The sequence below is a fragment of the Rattus rattus genome, chromosome 10 (genome assembly GCF_011064425.1).
Source record: "Rattus rattus isolate New Zealand chromosome 10, Rrattus_CSIRO_v1, whole genome shotgun sequence".
Lineage (NCBI taxonomy): Eukaryota > Metazoa > Chordata > Mammalia > Rodentia > Muridae > Rattus > Rattus rattus.
In genome coordinates, this window is record NC_046163.1 from 72,691,839 (window position 1) to 72,708,345 (window position 16,507).

Here is a 16,507-nt window from a genome sequence, read left to right on the forward strand (position 1 = left end):
GGTAAAGGTATGTCACTGCCTTGTTACTCTGCTGCTCCCAATATACCTTTCCCCTCCTTGGTTATGAGTGGATGTTCTATAAGGAACTAGGACATTGCTAATCTCAGGCATCTAGCTCCAAGATAGGAGATCTATTTGAATTATTTCTTAGCTCCTTTTTTCTCAATCCTTCTCATCTCCTGCTTCCTATCCCACCTGTTTTCCCTAACTGAATAAATCCACTGTTGTCATGGAGACAACACAGCATCAGCATTACTGATGATTCTCTGTAGATCCCTCCAGAATTCTAAACTAGAAAAAGCCCCACTTCTACCTCCCTAGTGTTTCCAGCCCAGGAGTCCTGCTGGAAAAACAGTGTGCTGTTGAAAGATACGGGGGTGTCTTTTTTTGCCCCTATCTAATCCGTTTTACTTTCACCCATAGGAGGCTAAACTTATTTGCACATTTTCAGCCCAGAATCCTAGACCCTGTATAATGATGGGATCCTGTCAGGAATCAGTGGTTGGAAGGGCTGTACTGTTCTCCAGGCATTGTCTTCTTCCCTTAGATTAGTTGAGCAGGTCCAGTCCAGTCAGGCCTGGAGGAATACTCAAGGACACTGACAACACTACAAAGCTTGGCCCTTCTGACACCTCGCCATGCACATGCTGCCCCCTCTAAGAGGATTGCTGTTGGAGAATGAGTTGAGTGACTGAGCCCCAACTGTATGCAAGCCCATTTGTGAAGAGATGCCACATATGTATCAAAGTAGAACTGATACTACTGTAGTTTCCATCATGTGGAAGGAAACAAAGGCTCAAAGAGGTCTAAGCTCAGTGTGCTATAGGTAATGAAAACAGGACCTAAACTTGAAATGAGGACTGTCTTCTAACCACTTCTTAACCAGCATATACAATGTCTGTTGCTCTAGAGGGAGTTTCTAGAGAGGCTAAGGCCTACCTGCTTGCAATACCAGAGTAGGGCTCGGGGCCTCTGCTCACTAGAAGGTTGAATTGCACTATTTGTGGCCAGAGGCTTTGAACCCTATTCTTTCCACCTTGACATCTGTAGGAACTCTGCAGAAATTTATGAAAGAAGGGGAAATGTGTCTGAAAATCTCACCCAACTTCATACTTCTCTTACAGTGATAGATAGCTTTAATTACTCTGAATTACTCAGCTACTACCCTCTCACCCAAGTCATTAAAAATAGATTTTCTCTTTGAACTCGCTCTACCCTCAGATCTACAGATAGTCAGGAGTCTTAGGACATGACCTCAGGTCAGCTCCAGGTCAGGAAGCTGTGTATTTCTATAGCTGTGGCCACAGGCTTAAGAACTACTACTGGGTTTCTGGAGTTTATACCTCTTTTTCCTTAATGGCAATGCTCAAGACTTTCATAACTTAAAAGACAGGCAGGTCCTTGATGGTCCTTGCTTTATGACATTTTAAGGATATTTGGATGTGATTATTGATTTGTAAAGATAAAGATCTAGACATGAAGATAAATAACAATTACTACATTACTGGATGTTGATTAGTAGAAAAGATGACTGCTGGAAGTATGGACTCAGAGGAGCTCTGCCTGCTGGGGAAGTCTCAAGATCATCTGGTCTGGTAGTATTACCCTACTTTGATATAGTTATCACAAAAAGGCCTAGAACCATACTGGGAACCATGGGTCAGATAGGAATAAAATCATTCCTCTTCTTCAGGAGACTCACATGGATGAGACGGATGAGACCTGTTCATGGCTCTTACATTGTAGTTCTGGCCATCATCAGCTTAGAAAACACCTCAGCCACCAACTGTCTTCCTCCATGATTTGTCCTCCTCTTTACTTTCTTATTGCATTTTCTGCTGTCTTCAAATTCACAAACTGAAACACTGTTGAGATGTAGGAAAGCAAAGGAGCAGAGAGGCACGCAGCAAGGAGCAGTCTGGAAAAAGCTTTCATTTAATTCTTGCTCTTGCCCTCTGCCTTTATATGGGAAGCAGACAGACCTGGACTTTGTTTCTTCCACCTGCAAGTCATGTGACCCTGACAGGTTACTTAATCTGAGGTTCTGCATTCTAATGGGAAAGCAAGACTAAAAGCATATCTGTGTAAGGTAAGCATAGGGGATAAATGAGAGTGTGCATGTCAAATGCCTAGGGGGTCAGTGGAAGCTATTGGAATATTGTTCTTGTTGCTTTATTTTATTCCACATCCTGGTTGACTCCTCAGAGCAAGGTGATGTCATCCAGCAGTCTGTCCCTGGGTGGCTTTGGATATCCAGTACTCAATCAAATTTGTCCCTATGCAGGAAAAGAGAAACATGGCAGGCCAAGGGGGCTGTAGTACAAGATAGGTCTAGAGGTGTGACTTAGAGTGGCTATCTCATGCATACCTGAGAGAATCAGAGCTATTGGTGGACTTTCCTGACCACTAGCAGTCTTTCGCTCTCTGTGAGGACCTTGACCACCATTGGTGCAAAAGCAGGACAGACCCTTAGTGCTAGGCAGAATCTTTACTGGGTTCTTCAACAGTGTTTACAACAAATTGCCACAGTGACAAGACTTGATGGGGGAAGGGGTCCACAGACAAGAAGACCCATTACCTATCCCATCAGCTACCACCGTTAGGTGCCACATGCTGCAGGTACAGGTGGCCTCCAACCTGCTGGACCTACCCTGATCCTGCTTCAGATCTGGCCTATCATCTTTCTCCTGAAATTGACCTTTCCTATCCCACAGCAGGAGCCTATGCATCTTGTCTCAGGGAAAAAGCCACTCAGTATGGCAGTCAGTGAAGACAACTCTTTGGAGCCTTAATTTTCTGTTGGATCCAGCATGGATCATAATATATAACAAAACCAGTGGCCTGCTCTCTTGGGAGTTGTGCAGATCAAATGATATCATTCTGTGAATTTAACCCCCTTTGCAGTAGGCCTTTGTCCACACAGCACCCAGGAAACAATTCTGTGGCATGTCATCACCCTGTCTGCCAAAGACTGTCAGATTATTTCTCAAATTCAGCATTGGGATGCTGAAAATGGGCTCAGCTGAAGTCCTACAAACTTGGGGCAAGACAATCTGTAGGGAAGGACTGCTACAAAGTAAGGCACAAAGGGAGCAAAGAGGCCAGGGAGTCATTTCCATCAGTTTCAGCTGCTGTGTGCTTTGCCCCTGGCCCTGGGATCAGATCATGGTTGACTAGGGCAACTGCATGCTCCAGCCAGGCTGTCTATGTCACCTCCCACCCTGTCACCTGGCTCTCAGCCACAGAGAAGGCCTGTGTTCCTTTCTTTGTGTAAGGAGCAGGGCACACATGTTGGGACAGGTGTCCCATCTGGCAGGGGGCAAGCAAATTCCAGAGAAGCAGAGGATTAGATGCTCAGTGTCTGGGGAACAGCTTTCCCTTATCCTTTCCCTCCTACCCTGTCTCTCATTTACATGGCCCCAATGGAATCCTGTGAGACTCTAAATACTGTACTCCAGCTGCTACCCCTACAGCAAGTGGCTAGCTATTGCTCTGGCTGCTGAGCCACTGCTATACCTTGATTTTACCACCATTATAGCTTTTACTCCACTGAAATGAGTCGATTCCCACTGAATTATGGGTTCTAACAGGGCAGAGAATGAACCCCTTTGTCTCACAAATTAGTATGACCAAAAAGTTCACTAAACACCTCAGAGACTTCAGGCATGATCTATATCATAGAAGGGTTCTAACTTTCAAATCAGGTTTTTCTCAGGAAGGTCCAGGTATCAAAACCATTTTGCTCCTTCCAGGTTTTCATACAGGGTAGCAGATGAACACTAGTGTTCTGTCCTTTTGGACAGTCATCTTTGAGGTCGTGCTCTATTACTTCTGGGAATTCTTGTATTTAGAAATGTATGCATTTCTCTGTGGACAGAAACTGTACAAGGCCTCTGCTCAGTGTGAGGGTGGCTATTCAATCAGGGTCACAGAATCATCCTGTCTCAGGAATGGCCTTCAAGAACTTTAGGAACAAGAAAGGTTCTAGTAGCTTCCCCCAGAGACTTGTCCCCACAGCCATCATAATCTTAGGATATCCCTAACGAGCTACCCAGTGTACTGAGTGGAGAGAGTTGAGGGAAGAGACCCCCACATGTATACCCCACTGAGCACAACTAATTAAGGTCCCAGAAGGCACCAAGGATGCAGGGCCCCCTGAGCCATAGGAGCTAAGAACATAGCATGAGTCATCTTTAATTAGGACTATTTCTTAAGTAAATGACTTAATAGGACAGTTATATTCATTAGAAGTGTAATTATAAGACATCAGCTCAAACAGGAAAGAATGTAGAGTGTGAGGGTGGAACCGAGTCAGAGATGGTAGCTCTTGGGTGCCAGGGAGGCAGCAGGCATGCAGGGGCAGGAGATGATGCCCTTCTGTCCGAGCCCTCCCATGCAACTCATCTCCTAAGCCAGTACAGGAATGTGAGATCCCAGCACTCACTGGAGGGGCTTTAGCTTAGTTAAGAGGAAATAATAACCAAACACTGATTAAACAATCAAGGAATGTCCCATTAAACTCTGAATCAGCCCCGGAAAAGCCCTGCCCCCAACATATGATGGCCACTTTGGGGGAAAAAAAATACCCATTCTCCTGGGGCTTGAGGCCTGGTGCTATCTGGTCCCAGCAAGTGCAAGACTACCTCCTGGGCTCCACACAGGTCTGCCCCAGACTTCCCAGGTTTGAACTGATTATTTGAAGATTCCGGGGAGTAGGACTTAAAAGAACCTAATTTCTTAAGCAAGGTATGGTGGCACACAAAGGTAGGAGGAAGGAGATTTCAGAGCCTGCCTATGCTACCTAGAAAGAGCTTGTCTCAAAAAATAGACTAAAATAAAATTTAAAATCTAATGGAGGAAGCCCATTTCTCCTTGGGTTTGAAGAAATCCTCAGAGTTCGTTTACATCCAGGCTCTTAAAACATTATTTCCTCCCATAGCCTAGGAGCAGTCTGGTTCTGGTCTTTCCTGATCCCAAGACCTGCCGTTTAAAGATGTCCTAAGAAGCATCAGCTGGGCCAGAGGCTTCTAAGCGGCAGCACGCCTACAAACCAACTGGAGAGAAGGCAGTCTGACTGAGCAGACCTAGACTTTGTTATCTAACCTTACAGTGATAAATGTGGTTGTAATTCAAGGACTGAGCACTGAGAGCTGCGGCTCCTTGGTAGTTCCTATTTATAAAAGATATTCTTTTGACCTATGAATAACAGGCTAAGGAGTTCAGAGACTTTCTACACTCTATCTCCTTTGGCTTTCCTCAGCCTTCCCAAGGAAGCCCAAGCATACATTTCTAACTTACACCTTGCCACCTTGTCCTCATACAGGCTCCGTAGAGACTGCGTTCCTGGGATGCGGGTCTATTCTGCTGAAATATATTAAAGATATTCATCCTGAAGGGCCCAGGCCATGCCAGACTCACACAAAATCCTCCAGGCAGCACAGGCAGACAAACCAAATGTTGGCCACAGACAGAAGCTGCAGGCTTGGTTGCCACTTTCCTGGTAGCTACATTTCAAACAGTAAAAGATCTCATTTAACCTAATATAGGCAAAACATTAACTTTTGGAGATGTCAATATCAAATCACTAGTGTGACGCTTTTTTTTTTTTTTTTTTTTCTTTACTAAGTCTTTGGGATCAGTTTACATTGGCTATTTATAGCACACCTCAATTTGGACTAGCACTCTCAAATATTCAACAGACACACAAGTCTAGTGATGATCATATTAAATAGTGAAGACACCAATGTCTTTCTTCTTTCAGAATCCCCTCTGCCTTTTTTCATGTTACCCCTAGAATATAGCACTTTGGTCTTGTGATAGCTTATGGACAGCTCGAAGTAATAGCTGTGTTTTAATGCTGTTTGTTTGTTGTTTTTTTGTTTGTGTTTATTCTCCTAGCCTATATGGAGCACCAGACCAAAAGCACTAGCTGATAGACGAAGCTAAAGTTATGTGACAGTATATACAGGGCAGGTCCATGTGAACTTCCTCCTGTAAGGGTCTCCTCCCAGTCTGTGGCAGCTGTCACTCTGATTTGTTGCCTAGCTAGTAGATCATAAAGAATAATGCAAGTTCTCAAGCCTTCCCTCTTCTAAGTTTCCTGTTTCACTCTACTCTGCCTTTAAAAAAAAAAAAAAGTCACACCAGGAGGGCCCAGGAAACAGGAAAAATAGTTGTGCTGTTGGTTTCATGTTTGGAGAAGAACAGGGTTTCACTATCTCCATGGCACTTGGCTTGAAAGTGGGCTTTGTTGCTGGAGACACTGCTTTCATTCAAGGCTGCCGTTCCCAGCTGCTGAAAGCCGGGCTGTGTTTTGACAGACGGGCCGAATGCAATGCAGACAGTTGTTTTAATTTCCAGCCAGATGCAGACATCACTCACAAGGAGCCTGAAACCCAAGAAAGGGAAAGGGCACTGGACTGCTGCTTTTAGGCCTTGCAGAGTAGACCAGAGGAGGCCAACAGAAGCCTACTGGTCATTGGAGTCCCAGATATTCTGAGATATTTAGAATCATGAGGCCTGGGCTTGGCACCTGTTTCTCCAGGAGGCATCTGTCAGAAAGGTGCTTCTTATAGGTGTTGCCAACTGTGAGGAGGTTTCAAGGATTTTTCTTTGGTAGTGATAACTGGATATTTTCTTTCAACTGTCAGATGTGCAAGTCTTGAGCTGGGAAGCTAAGTAGAAAAAGCATTTACTGCACAAGCATGAGGATCTGAGATCAGATCCCTAGAATCCACATAAAGCTGGGCTTGGTAGCATGGTATAGAATCCCAGTGCTACTATAGCAGGATTCAGGGGGAGGGGATGGGGTCCTAGGAAAATCCCTGGAAACCCACAGGCCAGCTAGCTTGTTGTATATCTTAGTGAATAGGAAGAGCAGTTGCAAACAAGGTAAGAGGCGAAGACTGACACCTGAAATTGTCTTCTGATCACATGCTCACTGTGGCAAATGCATGCCTGCATTTACACACACACACACACACACACACACACACACATATATACCATATACACATACATATACATATATAAATATACAACATATGCACATTTTCCATATACATATATATGCATATAAATATATAACATATGCACATACATACCATATACACATACACAAACACACAAAGATTAAAATGTTTTAAAGAAATAGTCTCAAGGAGGTCTGAGTAAACACAGATAAAATTTTTGGATAACTGAGTTGTAAGGGACCCTAGTCTCCCTTCAGGGCTGAATTCCCTTTCACAGCCTCCAGAGGAATATCCATCACCCCGCCTGCCATTCATTCCCATGATGAGTATATTCTAGACAGAGTGACTGCTGCAGATCAGGCTGTCCTGAATTTCTTATGTCAGGCTTTCTCTTCTGATGCTGTAAGTCTGTTTTGGTGGCTCATGATATTGTTAGCCTCTTTCCGTATTACATCACCCTAACAGGTCATATCGCACTGATCTAAATTCAGCTCAAATCCTCAGATATATTATGCTTGAGGCTTTTAAACCAATGATCCCCCAGCCTACCCTTGAGGTGTCTACTTTTTAAACCAAATTCCCAGATTTTGTGCTTACTTTCCCTACATCTTATTTCTTTATCAAAGAAGTTTGACTTTTAAGGCTCAGCATTTCTGTCACTCAGTTACATTAAGTGCTATGGTGGACTAAGAGTGGGAAGGCCTAGAATGACATACTGCCTCTCTCAGCCTACAAGTTCAAGTTAGAGTGAACTTATCTGTGACTTTTGCTCATGGTAATCCTTCATCTTGGAAAGCCTTTTGAGTCTCTCCATCTAGTGACTCTTCTCTTCATCATCCCCTTCTCCCTTCTAGTCTTCCTCCTTCTCCTTCTATTCCTATACTTTTTATAAGACTGGGTTTTTACTTTGTAGCCCAGACTGGCTACAAAGACTGGAATTCACTACGTAGCACAGACATATATACAATACTCCTATCTCAGCTCCCACTCAAAACTCAAGTGCTAGCATTCCAGACGTGTCCCAGCATGCTCAGCTGGTTACATTCTCATCCTTGAAGACTTGCCCTTAACCTCTGTCTCCATCTTCTTGACAGATTAGACTGAATATCCTTCTCCTGAGCTCTCACCAATCCTAAGCTCCAATACTGAAGCAACATACAGAACAAATCTCAGTTGGGGATTGCTGACTCCTGTGAACTGTTGGACTTTGTGCTGGCTGAATCCGTGCCATTCGTTATGGGTTCTCTATAGCTGAACATCGAGGCTGCCACAGAGCTGGCATTCAATAAGCTTTCCCTGAGTTTACCATGTTAGGGTCCATGCTAATCCTGTGAAAAGGATTTTGTGAACGTGTTCCCCTCATATTTTTATTCCCCTGCCAGAGGCAGAATGTTGTCACTGGGCCATAGGTCATGTTTTCACCTGGGCCCACACTTCTAGTAGGTGACAGTCCTCTCTGGCCTAGCTTTGTATTTCCAACCCACCGTGCATTTTTTTGCAACTCAGAGCCCTCTTACCCAGCCAGCAACAGACACCTAAGACATATCAAATAGAAAACTCCAGTCCTCTAGTCCTTTGCATGGCCTCTGTTGTCACTAATTCTGGCCAGGTGCCAGGAGAGTAGTGTCTACATACGCCCTGCTCAGGCACTTGCCAGGCTCCTCCAGAAAACTAGGAGGAGTTTCAAAAGCCTGTCTTTTGGGGATTTGTGGGAGGGGGAGGGCTTGATCTGCAACCACCCCCCAAACCAGGCAAAGCAGAATCAAACAGGCAGCTCTTCTCTGTGGAGATTCCCATTTTGCCAGACTTTCCAAAGAATGGGAGATTTACTAGAGAAGCTGAATGCAGACATCAGAGAATGGGATAATTGGATCCAGGTGGTACACTTGGTTGGCTATGAATATTATTTGATGGGAAAAGTTTCTCCCCCCCAACTCCATGTGTGCTGTGCAGGAAGGATGTCTGAGCCCAAGCCCAGCTGAAAGCTCTTCAGAGATGAGTTTGTGCCACTCAATAGCCTTTCAGCAGAATTAACCATTTTCAACACTTGCCAGGCTCTCGAAAAGACACTGACGACGGAAAGAAGCAACAGGCTGGAGGATTCTCTTTCTACCCTCCGTAAAATCAAAGAGTCTGGAGCTACCATTCAGATACTTTCTGTTTAGGGTTAGCCGATTCAGACCTGCCCACAGTGAGATGGAAATACCTTAGGGGAAATAATGGAGAGTTTTGAAACACATCTTCAAGTTATCACAACATGACCTCCCCATGTTCCTTTTCCTCTCTCTGCCAGGTCACCAGGGTCCCTGTGGAATCATGTGAACAATATACAACTTGTGGAGAGTGTCTAAGCTCAGGGGATCCTCATTGTGGCTGGTGTGCCCTGCACAACATGTAAGTTTGTGGTGTTCAGGGGTAGTCCTAGCATGCAGAAGACTGGGGGTTTCCTGGTGTGGTGGACTAGACAGTAAAGGAATTTTCCTCTTTTGAACAGTATAGATTATAAATGAGATGCAATGTGGGAGAGGAGAGGGAGAGGCCACAGGGTTTGTTTCCTGCATTCAGTCCTTTGCTCACCTTCTCAGCCACTTTAAAACCATATGACTATGTCCTCACGTGATTGTAAAAGTCACAGGGCAGCTGTAGAATCCTAAAATTTCCAAAAGCCTCTTGCATTGTCTGGACAAGAAGCCGAGCTAAGGCTTACAGACCAGATGGTAAGATGCCAGAACTTGGAATTTACACTCCAGTTTGCTGCTGCGTGAACCTAGGTGGGTCCCCTGACAATTCTGGGTCTCCACTTCTCCTTTGCCTATTTCACAGGTGAATTGTGAAACCTAAATGAAATAATAAGTGCTTTGGAAATAAAGAAGAGGCAACACAAATCAAAATAATTATTAAGGTCTCTGTACCCTTGGGAGGACCCTTCTGGCCTCATTATTTCATGATTCCAAGAAGTCTGCATTGCATCCAACTAGCCACATATCCCTATTCAAATACAGCCCCACCACTGAACAACAGCTCAATAGAAATGCAAAATCACACTTAAACTTCCTAATTTGAGGAGCCCCAGAGGAAGAGAAAAAGGGTGAAAGCCCTAAAACAGGAGCCTGGCTAGGGATTCTGTTGCCCAATAGTGTTGGAAACTCCATGGCACCACGCCAGCTAGCAAAGCGTTTCTATGAAATGTGCTGGGTTTGGGGTGGAGGCGGAGGCAGAGGGCCAGAGTTCAGGGTCCTGCACAATAGCTCTTGGCTTTCAGCCTCTGCAGCAGGTGTTGGGAGGGCTCTGGAGGGAGGGAGGGAGGCTTCACAGATGCAAAATCTGGACTGGATTTAAGCCCACTAACAAAGGATTGAGTCCCTGCTTGGGTTTTGGAGGTAAGAGACTTCTCAAAAAGTTTCACAAAAGTGATCTCAACAAAACCTGAAGAGTAAGTTTCCATGTAATTTAGTCAGGGGTCAAGATGCCAGAGCCACCAACTCTGCTCCAAGAATGGAAAAGCAGGTAAAATTGTCAAACTTTCAGTGCCCCTGACTCAAGAATCTGCAGGCTCTTTTTCTGAGAATTTGACAGTTCACTCACAGCTACATGGGAATGTCCCAGGCTTTAAGCCCTCACACTTGCAGTAGTCACTCTCCTGTCCCATCTACACACTCCTGCTCCATCCTCCCACCCTGCCTTTATCTCCAGGCTTCAGTGCCTGTTACACTCTGCATGTGCAGAAAGAATTCAGTAGAATTAGTTTGGAGTTAGTTTATTTTCTCCAGCTTGTGTCAGCACCTATCATTGCATCAGTAATGACCCCATCTCTTAAGTACCCTAGAATACCTTGCTGTTCTCCTGGTCCAGGTCATCCTTCTAGAAGGATGGAACTCTATCAAGACAGCCCAGATTTCCTCTGCCCACTGAACTCCTCACTTGTCTTCAGGGAATCTTCCCCACCTCCCTGGGTACACACCTTCCAGCCATTCTACCTAGCAAACTTGCCTGGGGACAGGAGCTGAACCTTTTATATGCAGGTTTTTCATTACCTGGCATTCATATCTTCAGCAGACCCCCTTATACTGTTCTCCCACCTACCCCCAATACTGCCCAACTAGTAGGACAGTGAGCACCCAGCAACTTCAGCCTCAGGCCAGAAAGCCAGCCTCTTCTAAAGCAGCAGAGGATTGAGGCAGAGGGCTGATAACAGAACCTCTGGGTGCCAGGGGATTTGAAACCCTCCTGTCGCTTCTGTATGATTTGCCCCTACAAGTGTGTTATTGTCTCCAAGACTATTTATCTCTGTTAGGGTTGTTGCCATAAATAGTATGATTTTTTTCAAAAAGAGCCATTTCAGTTAGTCAATGAGATAAAGGCTCTAGTCAAGAGCTCACTTTAAAGCCATCATAAGGATTCACTTAAACCTCCATAATTCTTCCTTTGACAGCACTCATATTTGAATCCATTATGTACTTGGAAGGGAAGAGAGGAGGAGCTTGGGTAGTCAGAGTAGGAAATACTGCTTGACTGTGGACTACAGTAGTACTGTGCCCTGTGGCTATTTGGTTTGGAGCTAGACTGGTCCTGAGCCTGTCCCATAAGACACAGCAGGTAACAGCCCCAAGCTTCTGAGTTCAGGTAACACCTCATTTACCTGCCACCATGGAATGAGGAGTTTGAAGCCAGAGATGATTTTAGGAAAAATGACCATGTGGACTTTCTGACACAGGCAACCCTGGACACCTGCTTCATCTGTCTCTTTAACTTAAGGCATTATTTCATGACTCAAACATTTATTTAAAATATAACTTATGACAGGTAGACTATCTCATTGAATAAAACATAGTATCTTCCTTTAAAGAACTATTAATCCAGCCAAAGATCATATGCATCCTGTGTCACAACAAAGACCTTTGCTTGTTAGCATCTTTGGAGGGGGAGAATGACAATGTTATTAATCATTATTAATTTCAGTATCACAGGGGCTAGCATGGGGATACTTCCCCTATATGCCCATTTTGAGTACCACCGCACTTTACTCTTAGCCCTCCTTCTCAAGTACCCAAAATTTCTTACTTGAGCATCCCACAGTACTAGTATGGTGTCCTTTATATCTAACCAGCATCTTGGTTTGGAACTAATACTGCTTTCTGTGAAATAACTTTAGCTTCATGTGACAGTGGACCCCTGAGAATGCAGTGAAAGTCATCACAAGGCAACAGGATTTAGGGCTGGGGCAGCAACACACTTTTACCAAGGAATGGTGGAGACCTCTTATGAATCTGTGTTCATGTAGGTGCTCTAGAAGAGACAAATGCCAACGGGCCTGGGAAGCAAATCGATTCGCTGCCAGTATCAGCCAGTGTATGAGTCTTGAGGTGCACCCCAACAGCATCTCTGTGTCAGATCACAGCCGGCTGGTGAGTACACAGTAGGGAGGACTGGAGCAGAGTACACTTCTTTAATACTGGCATGTACTGATCAGGATTTCAGTGCTAATATCACACACACACACACACACACACACACACACACACACACACACCCCTTTGGTAACTCCTGTTGTACAGGGTATAGTCACCACATTCTTCAAATTTATTATCCACAGATTTGTTTTGTAAATCTGAATTTTGCATTGAGCTAAAAGAAAATCTATGATGTCATACAATACTTAACAGAACATTCTTAGGACATGGTTTGATTTCAGTCTTCTGTTTGTTAATTATTCAAGAAAGCCTTAGCTTGCCACTCACTGTATTTGGTGGAGGCAGAAGAGAGACTAAAAGAAGACTGAGACTCATTCAAAGTGTATGCTTTAAAAGGATATTAAACATAATAAAATAGCCACCTGTCAAGGTACAACCCAAAAATATTCCATGTCCTTAGGCTATAACTACAATTTCATTGTGAAGGTTTTATGAGCTACATGAATGTTAATTAGCTAATGAACCTTCTATAGTTTCAGTTCATTCATACTCCACCAAGAGGTTTTGGCTACAGTGATGCTAATGAAACAATCAGGGAGGCTGTGCCTATTGTGAGAGCGGAGGACAAACTAATTGAAAAGTGGCTAGAGTTCAAAACAACACTTTCCAAATTCTGAGAGTCTACTTTTTTACCACTACAATGAAGCTCTGCAAACTTAGAGATGCTGGAGACTGCTGTTCTAGACTGGAGTCCTTGGATAATAGATATTACTTAGCCATCAGTAAACTTTCTCTGATTCTCTGAGCATCTTGAGAGCCCCCTGCCCACCCCAGGGCACTGCTGGAAAGTAGAAGGCCCAGACAGAAGAGAGAAGAGAAGCTCTGGGGCACACAGTTTTCAAATAAATGGATGAGTGGTAACCAGGGCAAGGATCTACTTTCTTTTACCAGCCTAGCTCCATACCTGGCCAGCCTCCACCTTGGTGAACCTTACACTCCCAGGAGCTCAAGCTAAGGCCTGTGGTAAAGTCCTAAGTTCATGACTCAATTGCAGGTTCCTCTGTGCATTGCAACTAATTTCCAAGTTACATAGAGCAGGGTCTGAAATAAATGTCAGTACACATCCCCTTACTTCCTTGAACACCCAAGTGCTTTCCTATGTTGAACAAGATTGAAGAAGTAATCTTTATGAAGACTATTGACCCCACACAACACACAAACACTTGTTATTCTAATTGTTCAGTGTCAGAGATAAAGATCACTAGACCAGTGTCCTTGTATTGTAGATGAGATCAAGGAGGTCCCAGAGCAATAGGTCCTGACAGGGAACCTTGCCTGGTTCCTGGTTCTCCTGAGTTCTTGTTTCTCCCACAGCTCAGCCTGGTTGTGAATGATGCTCCCAACCTCTCTGAGGGTATCGCCTGTGCCTTTGGGAACCTGACTGAGGTGGAGGGGCAGGTGTCTGGGAGTCAAGTCATATGCATCTCACCTGGACCCAAGGATGTCCCTGTCATTCCTCTGGATCAAGGTAAGGACTATGTCAAAAGAGCCATGGGTGCCACGGTGAGCTTAGGAGTCACAATATTGGCATGAAGCTACCTGACCAGTATTCACATACCAGATGCTAATATCGGCTTATGGAACTTGTTTGAGTTTGAAAGCACACTGCTATGTCCAAAGTGAGATTAAAGGACTCAGTCTTCTGGACTGAGAATATATAATGTGCATTGTGCTACTTCCTCCCCTTTCTAGAAACAGGTGGGATTTGGGCAGTAGATTGCTTAGGGCTCTCTCCACAGAACTTGGTTTGAACAATTCTTGAGTTAATATTCTGAAATCCTTTCAGTAATTGATCATGACTAACCAAGTCAAGGGATTCATGGAATCTGTTATTGAGTGACAGACTATGATTCTCTGTCAGGGGGAGGGGGGGCAAAACAGGTTCAGGCAGGCTTTCTCTACCATTGTACTCCTAGGGGCTCCATGACATGACTTTCCCCACAGTGTGTTCACTAGGCCCCAGGTTCTCTCACTCTGTCTTCTCTTGCAGACTGGTTTGGCCTGGAGCTGCAGCTGAGATCCAAAGAGACAGGAAAGATCTTTGTCAGCACCGAATTCAAGTTCTATAACTGCAGTGCCCACCAACTGTAAGCATTGCCTCAAAAAGAGCCTTGCCTGGGTCTGGATGTGGGTATGAGGTTCCACTTCGTCCCTCTAGGGCAAGACTTGTTCAGTAGTCACATCGAAGTCTCTCTAGCAGGGCTAGCACATGTTCATTTGAATGGCAGTCACCACAGCCCATAATTTCATTTCTTTGGCCCCACCCTAGTACACTCTATCCCCAATCCTAAAGCTAGGATGGTAAGAAGAAGGTCCTGACCTAGGAGATGTAAGAAGAGGTCTTTAGCCAATTGGCAGTGGCTTTGAAGGCAGGTGCAGTGGGTGTGAAGGAGTCTGCTATGCACACAAAGGAGGATCGGCATAAGAAGCAGCATTCTTCCAATGAGAGGGCCTGGGCTGGAGGAGGCAAAAGAGATTTAACTTCAGTGTGCAACATATTCCTCCTTGATATACGTTATGAGCAGGGCACAAGAGGAACAAGAGGTAGAAAATGTGTAGAGGCAGCCAAGGCAAGGCAAGGAGACTGAAACAGAACTAGATAAAAGTGACCACTAACCCACTACATTTCAACCCCCAAATAAACCAGCTTGGGAATTACACACTTTTTGGAGGGAGGACCTGTCAACCTTCATAATCTGAGACAGCTATAACAGAATCTATTGTTTGTGAGATAGCAATCCAGTGTGAAGTCACCACACTTGGTGATGTATTTCTATGTCAAGAAAGATGCTGTCACAAGCAGCAAGTTTTAGCAGAGAAAAACAAGTCTCCTTGACAGCCAGGATTTTATTTTATTTCTCAACATTATCTTATACTTCTCTACTCCTGGCATTCTATTAAAAGTCACAGTATCAAGTTTACCCCCACCCCGTTTTTAAGATGGTAAGCTGGAATCCTTAGACAGTAAGTGCCCCAATGATAGTGACAGAATCAGACAGTAGAAAACTCAGGTTAGAGTCTGACAAATACCGTTTCTTTTACACTAGGCTATATTGGTATTTTACTTGTTGAATCATATATATTATCAAAAATCTATTAGCAATGGATACATGAAATAGCATTGACTCAAACTCAGAAACAATTTTAGACATGACTGACCTTGGTTGTGCTGGCTAGAAAGAATTCTTTCTAGGGTGTGTGTGGACCCAATCATCTCATACTATGTCTTACTAGCCTAGACCCTTGAATGGAAGCCCCTACCATCCAGACTTAATAAGGACCCCACCAGGTGGCGCCAGATTGCACTTATTTCTGTTCATAACAGCTTAAGTATAGTTCTGAAAGGCTATCTTACAGAAACTGAGGAGGAGGAAGACCAGAGCTCTCAGTACATTTCTATCACGGTGCTCTGTACACACACACACACACACACACACACACACACACACACACACACACACACACACACACAGAGCCTCCAGATAAGCCCAGAAAGAAAGAAGTTCTCGCTCTCTCTGGGAAGAACATGTATGCCACAGGCATATGCTACTTCTCCATGCTAGGGCCACTAGTGATAAGGGGCAAAGTTACCATTCAATGATGTAAATTTCCTAAACTGAGAAACACAAGCATTGTGAACCAAATTGTGAATAGTCAAATGTTATTCAAGTTGTTGAAATAATAGATGATTTAACTTCTTAAAAATAATGATCACATTTAACATTATTCTTTAGAAAAAAACACTTCCCATACATTATGTCACAACACCAAACAGCCCTGAGGACTACACAGGAATGTTTTGTAACAGACAGATGAAGAAATGTTAATGCAGAGAGTGAGTGACTTACTCAAGGTGACATCAGTGCTGGCAGCAGAATCCAGATAGAACCAGATCTGCCTGACCTCTGCCTCTCTGCTCTTTCAGCTAGCTACTCTGACTGATAACCCGTGGTATACTGGCATTAACTACCAGCAATTAGAGTTTTAGAAATCTAATTCATAGTATTTACCAATTTCTGTGGTTTAAATGCTCTGATCATAGTCATTTTCAGTCCATTAGAGTAA

At 44.1% G+C, this 16,507-nt stretch overlaps 1 protein-coding gene across 1 annotated transcript in view; it reads left to right on the forward strand.

The window, feature by feature from the left end:
* Nucleotides 1-16,507, forward strand: part of Plxna2 (plexin A2) — a 195,455-nt gene that overhangs the window by 117,032 nt on the left and 61,916 nt on the right. Inside the window, exons 5-8 of the mRNA XM_032914630.1 lie at nt 9,265-9,365; nt 12,253-12,376; nt 13,757-13,910; nt 14,433-14,529. Coding sequence (XP_032770521.1) covers nt 9,265-9,365; nt 12,253-12,376; nt 13,757-13,910; nt 14,433-14,529 — 476 coding nt within the window. The remainder of the gene's footprint in view (nt 1-9,264; nt 9,366-12,252; nt 12,377-13,756; nt 13,911-14,432; nt 14,530-16,507) is intronic.